Consider the following 7,202-nt stretch of genomic DNA (forward strand, 5'->3'; position numbering starts at 1 on the left):
CATCCCCATGTCCGTGTATAAACCAGAAGACCGACTTTCTGTAAATGCGAGTTGGACCTAAGAACCCTGCAGCCTTTATAAACCAATATAGACTCGCATGTCTAGGTTCTATCAGCTCATCATGCGATGTCCACAAAAGGCAACTATCTAAGGACGCAAACATCCTAAACATAATGATAAACTTCCGAGATTAACATCAGAACGTGAACAAGTCAACTCGCAGATTTGGAAGACGCATACGTTGATGAACTTAGTAACTGCCATTCATTTATTAATGTTAACGTTGTTTAGTTTAATTATTGTAATTCAATGTGTAAAAACGGATTGACAATGAATGCAATCCTTGTATAACTGATCGGACACCTGCTTTGTATATAAAGGGGTGATCCACCGTGAAATGGCACCTACGAAACTCTTGCTACAGTGGACTAAGCAGACCGTGATCTGACTGAACCACTATAATTCTTTGTCTCATTGTTATTTCCAGCTTTCTGTTAATCATTTCTCATTCCAAGTTTGAGTACTCGCCATTCTAGGTTGAATACTCGCACTTGTTCTTCATATAGATTTCTTTCTGCTATTAATAATATTATACAAAATTGGTGTTGCGAAATTCACTCGACCACATTTGGCGCCGTCTGTGGGAAACGAGAATTGAAATATTATTCATTTCAAGTAAGAATACCATCATCGCTGGAAATCAAACAAATGGAGGTGCTAACAACGGGTCCATCAACATCGGAATGATGAATGTACCGTTATCTGGAGCTAGAATACCACCTGTGGACGTCGTTAATGGCAGAGTAGGGAGGAGCAACATCAGACCTCTCAATCTGTTCCCTGAAACAGCTGGTCCTCAAGTCGAGGAAGCGTCCACACCACCAGCAACCATGCACTTTCCACCCGTCACTCCGGCGGTGGTATATGAGGGAATCATCCAGCTCACCACTGATCAATATACTGCGATCCAGGGCCAATTGCGTGCACTACAGGCCAAAGTGGATGGACAAAACCGGGCCCGACGCCCCCCTCGAGTCCCTACTACTCGCACAGACAACCCTCAGGTAACGAATTCTAGACGTCGTAATAACCGTGTTCGAAGGGAACGAAGAGCCAACCCTGAGGGTCTGGACCTGAATCAGCCAACATCGAGAGACCAATCCGTGAGATATCCTAACCAAGGAACGCAGGCTGACGAAGATCCTGAACGACGCAATCCTCGCAGTCGACCGTCGAGAGACAATGACGCAGAATCTGCCTCCTCATCTTCTCATGGTCGTACACCAAGCAGGTACACAAGGTCCGGCTCTGTAGAGACGCAGCAGGGAGGACACTATCAAGTACATCGAGGTGATCTGTGTGATCACCTCAACGCAGTTTTCAGAGCGCGCTCTCGCGCCCCCCATAACGAGGAAACACCCCGTGATCCCCATGTGGGCGATCAAGGTGTAAACACTCACAATAACCCGCCTAGCGCACCGATAGCGACTACTGGGGTCACTATCCTAGCGAACCTCGCCGCGGTAGTCGCGACTCCTGTAGTCGCAGCAGTCCCGACTCCTGTGGCAGGAGGAATTGACCAAAGCATGCTTTTGCAAGCTTTGAAAATGCTCGAGCAGCAAAGAAAGCCCATATACAAGCTGCATGGGACCTCTCCTTTCACTACGGAAGTGCGACAAGCCCAACTTCCCAAGGGATTTCGTCTATCCGAATCCCTAAAATATAAAGGTACCTCTAACCGTATAGATTATCTTGAAAAATTTAATACTATAATGGAAGTGGATCAGGTACCACAACTTGCAAAATGCCGCATTCTTGCGGTAACGCTCGAGGAAAATGCCCATGATTGGTTTACCCAATTGCCTGAGGCCTCGATATCGACATGGGAAACCTTTGTCGACTTATTCCTCACGCACTTTCAGGCCACGATGACCTATAGACCACCTTATACAACTTTGGCCAACATCAAACAAGAACCCGGTGAGTCTTTACAAGACTATTTTAAACGGTTTAATGCGGAAGTAACAAAAGTCGAGAAGGCTCCCGAGTCTTCGCTTGTTTGCATGTTGATAACAGGTATTTTGCCGAGAACCGATTTCTGGAAGGAGCTACAAGCCCGAAGGCCAGAATCACTTGTCGAATTCTTCGCTATGGCCAAACCTCATAAGAGAATCGAGAATTCTCTGGCAGAGTTGGAGAAGGGCAAAGATAAACGTAAATCACCAATACCGCGATCAAGATCTCGCAGTCCCCGAGGGAAGAATTCCAGAGGCCGAAGCCCGAGAAGACACAGCCCACGGAGACAACGAAGTCCAAAGCTGGCCAAATCTCCTCCCAAGAAGGAGTCCTGTCCGAAGAGGAAGGGTGGACCGCATTTTGTTAATTATATCGAACTCGCAGTGTCCCGAGACCACATTTATGCGATTGAAGAGAAGAATGGAGTCTTCAAGAAGCCACCCCCCATCAGGGGAAACCGCGACAGAAGAGACCCCAAAAAGTTCTGTAAGTACCATAAAGATATTGGTCATACCACTTTAGAATGTTGGGTCTTGCAGGATGAAATCGAGGAGCTGATGCGGAGAGGAAAATTCGATAACTATCAGAAGAACGAGGAAGGTCGTCCCCGAGCGGATGACACGGAAGAAAATCAAAACGTGAGTGGTTCGAGAATGCCTCGCAATATTTTAACTATCATTGGAGGGCCCCATATCGCAGGAGACTCCCGCAAGTCGCAAGAGCGATATGCCAAAGAAGCCAGAGAGAAGCCGCTCACCAATGTAAAAAATCTTAGTGAGCGGCCAGATAAATTGTTTAAGAAAGAATGCGACGACATCACATTTATGGAGAGTAATGCGAGATGGGTCCATCACCCGCATTCCGACGCACTAGTTATCATCGCCAATATTGGTGGAGATAATGTCCACTGCATACTCGTGGACAATGGAAGTTCAGTGAATCTTTTGAACTTCCAAGCCTTCAAACAAATGGGGTTGCAAGAAAAGGACCTGCGACCCGTGATGTCGAGCATATACGGTTTTACTGGCGACGTCATCGCATTAAAAGGAATGATCAAACTCCCAATCACCTTGGGAACCACCCAAGTAACAGCCAAATCAATGGCTGACTTCGCAGTAATCGACCAGTATTCGGTATATAATGCCGTGATTGGTCGACCAATTTTGAAAGAGATGAAGATCATAACCTCGATCTATCATCTCACAATGATGTTCCCTACTCCCGCCGGAGTAGGTTCTGTGCGAGGAGTCCAGTTAGACTCACGAGAATGCTATAACGCAACAGTTAAGCTCGCGGAGAAAAGGTCTGTAAATGTTATCTACCTATTGGAGGCACCACCTTCCCGCCAGGAGGTCCTCACAATCGAGGAGGTACCACATGTGGACGAACCAGATTTGGATCCAAGAATCCTTGATCATGCCGTCGCAGCCCAAGCCACGGAAGACACCATTGAGGTACCTATAGATCCTGTAGATAATAGCAAAGTTTTAAAAATTGGTTCTAAGTTGAATTTTCAGCAACGAGAACAACTAACGACCTTTTTGAAACAAAATCTTGATGTTTTTGCCTGGAAACATTTAGATATGGTCGGAATATCTCCGCAGGTCATGTGTCATCGATTGAACATTGACCCCGAGGCGCGAGGTGTCCGACAAAAGCGCCGCAAAATGGACCCCGCGAGGTACCAAGCGCTAAAAGAAGAAGTCGACCGCCTACTAGCCTGCGGCTTTATACGGGAGTCGTTTTACCCTAATTGGTTAGCGAATCCCGTACTCGTGCCCAAGCCTAATGGCTCATGGCGCACATGCGTTGACTTTACAGATTTAAATAAAGCCTGTCCCAAAGACAGCTTTCCCCTTCCTAGCATTGACCAACTTGTTGATACCACTGCAGGTCATGAACTTCTGAGCTTCATGGACGCATACTCGGGATATAATCAAATCCCGATGTATGAGCCCGACCAGGAGCATACCTCGTTCATTACTGATTGAGGATTATACTGCTACAAAGTAATGCCTTTTGGTTTGATAAATGCAGGTGCGACTTATCAGAGACTTGTAAACATGATGTTCGCAGATCTTATTGGAAACACCATGGAAGTATATGTTGATGATATGCTCGTAAAATCTCAACATGCGAAGGATCATATTTCCCATTTACAAGCAATGTTCGATATATTGCATCGATATAAGATGCAGCTAAACCCTCTAAAATGCGTCTTTGGAGTTGGCTTCGGGAAATTCCTTGGATTCATGGTTAACCAACGAGGAATAGAAGCCAACCCCACAAAGTTCAGGGCGTTGGTGGAAATGCCATCACCAACTAAGCCGAAAGAGGTCCAAAGCATCACAGGTAAAGTCGCTGCCTTAAATCGCTTTATATCGCGATCTTCTGATAAGTGCAAAGAGTTTTTTCAGATTTTAAAAGGCAATAAGAAGTTCCAATGGACCAAAAAATGCGAGGAGGCTTTTCAAGCCTTAAAAACGCATTTAGGGCAACCTCCAATCTTATCAAAGCCCAAGACCTGCGAAGTCCTATCCATCTACTTAGCAGGGTCAGAATACGCGATTAGTTCAGTACTACGAGAAGATCACGGGTGACAATACCCGGTGTATTATGTCAGTAAACGATTAGTGGATGCAGAGACCCGCTATCCCCAAATGGAAAAATTGGCGTTCGCCTTGGTAATATCGTCGAGAAAATTGCGACCTTATTTCTAGGCTCACAGTATCGAAGTCTTGACAAACTATCCTTTGAGGCAAGTCTTAGCAAAACCAGAATCCTCTGAAAGGTTGTTGAAATGGGCAATGGAGTTAAGCCAATTCGACATCAAGTATAAACCAAGAACTACGATCAAGGGGCAAGCCTTGGCAGATTTTATCCTTGAATTCCCCAACACCAAAGTGGCACTCATAGAAGACAAAATCGACATTGCTATAACCAATAGAGAGATGTGGACGTTGTACGTCGACGGAGCCTCAAATAGCGAAGGCTCAGGTGGCGGGATCTTATTAATCAGTCCCAGCAATTTTAAGGTACACGCTGCTTTACGTTTTGAATTTTTTGCATCTAACAATGAAGCTGAGTATGAGGCTTTAATCGCAGGATTGAAGCTCGCTCTCGAGATGAAAATCGAGTATCTACAAGCTCTTAGCGATTCCCAAATCGTGGTGTGCCAAGTAAATGGAGAATATCTGGCCAGAGGCGGGAGATTGGTTAAGTACTTAGCCATTGTATGTGAGCTCATGCAGAAATTCAAGAAAGTAATCGTGTCTCGAATACTGCGTGCTCGAAATTCACACGCAGACGCACTGGCCCGTTTGGCCTCAACTAGAGAAGCGGAATTGCTCGATGTAATTTCGATAGACGTATTGGCTCACCCAACTATAAATCAAGAGGTGATCATGGAAATAGATACCACTCAAGAAGTCACCTGGATGACTCCAATAGTCGCATACCTGGAAAAGGGCATTTTACCTGATGATAAGGTAGAAGCAAAAAAGCTGCGACAGCGAGCCGCCCGATATGTCATGTACGATAAAAGGTTATATCGCAGAAGTTTTAGTCAACCGCTACTCAAATGCATCGACGGTGAAGATTGCGACTACATACTACGAGAGGTACACAGGGGAATTTGTGGCAATCATACAGGGGGTAACTCCCTTGCATTATAAATCATGCGACAAGGGTATTACTGGCCAACTTTGCGACAGGATGCTTTCGCTTTTGCGAAGAAATGCGACAAGTGTCAGCGAATAGCCACTTATACCCATCAACCACCGAGTAACCTACATTCTATCACAAGTCCATGGCCTTTCGCAGTATGGGGAATCGACTTAATAGGCGAGCTACCCAAAGGAAAAGGTGGAGTCAAATATGCAGTAGTCGCAGTAGACTATTTTACAAAATGGGCCGAAGCCAAAGCACTCGCAACCATTACAGCGACAAAGTTGCGTGAGTTTGTCTACAACGCCATAATTTGTTGATTTGGTATCCCTTACAAACTCATCTCAGACAATGGAAAGCAGTTCGATTGTAAAGAGATGCGACAATTATGTGACGATCTGGGAATTAAGAAAGCATTCTCCGCAGTTGCTTACCCACAAAGCAACAAACAGACTGAAGCAGTTAACAAAATAATAAAGCACACCATCAAAGGGAAACTCAAAGAACGTAAGGGGACCTGGCGAGACGAGCTCTCACAAGTTCTTTGGTCTTACAATACAACTCCTCGATCCACGACTGGTGAGACACCCTTCTCGCTTTCCTATGGGTGCAAAGCCATGGTACCATTCGAGATTGGGGCAGGTTCCCTACGAAGAGATGTTTTCAACATCTCACAAAATGAAGAAAAACAGTCACTCTACCTTGATCTTCTAGAAGAAAAACGCGATCAGGCGTACTTAAAAAATGCGGCTTACCAGCGGCAAACCGCAAGATATTTCAATTCCAAGGTAAAGGCAAAAGTCCTGGGAAAAGGAGACTTGGTCCTTCGAAGAGTAATGCTAAATACCAAGAACCCAGCGCATGGGGTCTTCGGGGATAATTGGGAAGGACCATATCTCATCGCGGAAAATATTAGTGACGCAACTTATCGACTCGCAGCACTCGATGGTACTGCGATTCCACGAGCTTGGAATGCCGAAAGCCTAAAATTCTATTATCAATAGTACTCGCATTGCCTAATTTGTATTCGCCTTGTACTTATACTTAGTCATTTTTTATTAAAAAAAAAACCTAAGTATAGGGGGTATATACCGTAATGTACTATTGATTATATGAAGAAAATTCTTGGAAATTCTTCAAGTAATTCTTCAAGTTTAAATTTCAAGTTTAAATTTTCCAAGTCTTATGAAATTTTCTACTTATTACACCAGGTTGTAATTAAAGTCGAAATATTATAGATATTAAAGCGCGAGTACCCGTGTACTGCGAAAATGCTAAAAACAGATATCCCCGCGAGGATATAGAGTTGTTCAAAATGAAATGCAAATTTGTCTAAGTACAGAGTGCGAGTACCCCTGTACCGCATAAACAAAAAAAAAACTAAAAAAGAAATATAATTTAACACAAGCAAATAATAAAGGAAAAGTCAAGCATTGGGAGCAGCAGGAACAGATCCATCCGCGACTTTGCTGACCGCCACGTTCTCAACTTCCTCAACCTTTGCGACCTCAGTCTCCTCG

At 44.6% G+C, this 7,202-nt stretch overlaps 1 protein-coding gene across 1 annotated transcript; it reads left to right on the top strand.

Moving 5' to 3' along the window:
• The first annotated feature begins 4,208 nt into the window (after nt 1-4,208).
• LOC133039666 (uncharacterized) lies at nt 4,209-5,690 on the top strand. The gene is made up of 2 exons (XM_061118574.1): nt 4,209-4,368; nt 5,122-5,690. Exons 1-2 carry the CDS (start codon nt 4,209-4,211, stop codon nt 5,688-5,690), a joined length of 729 nt encoding a protein of 242 aa, XP_060974557.1.
• The last annotated feature ends 1,512 nt before the right edge of the window (nt 5,691-7,202 follow it).

The sequence above is a fragment of the Cannabis sativa genome, chromosome 7 (genome assembly GCF_029168945.1).
Source record: "Cannabis sativa cultivar Pink pepper isolate KNU-18-1 chromosome 7, ASM2916894v1, whole genome shotgun sequence".
In the NCBI taxonomy this organism is placed as follows: domain Eukaryota; kingdom Viridiplantae; phylum Streptophyta; class Magnoliopsida; order Rosales; family Cannabaceae; genus Cannabis; species Cannabis sativa.

Coding starts and splice junctions, on each gene's coding strand:
- LOC133039666 (XM_061118574.1), top strand. CDS start 4,209: ATGCAGCTAAACCCTCTAAAATGCGTCTTTGGAGTTGGCTTCGGGAAA. Junction 4,369..5,121: donor AGAGGTCCAAAGCATCACAG/GTAAAGTCGCTG, acceptor CTTTAATCGCAG/GATTGAAGCTCGCTCTCGAG.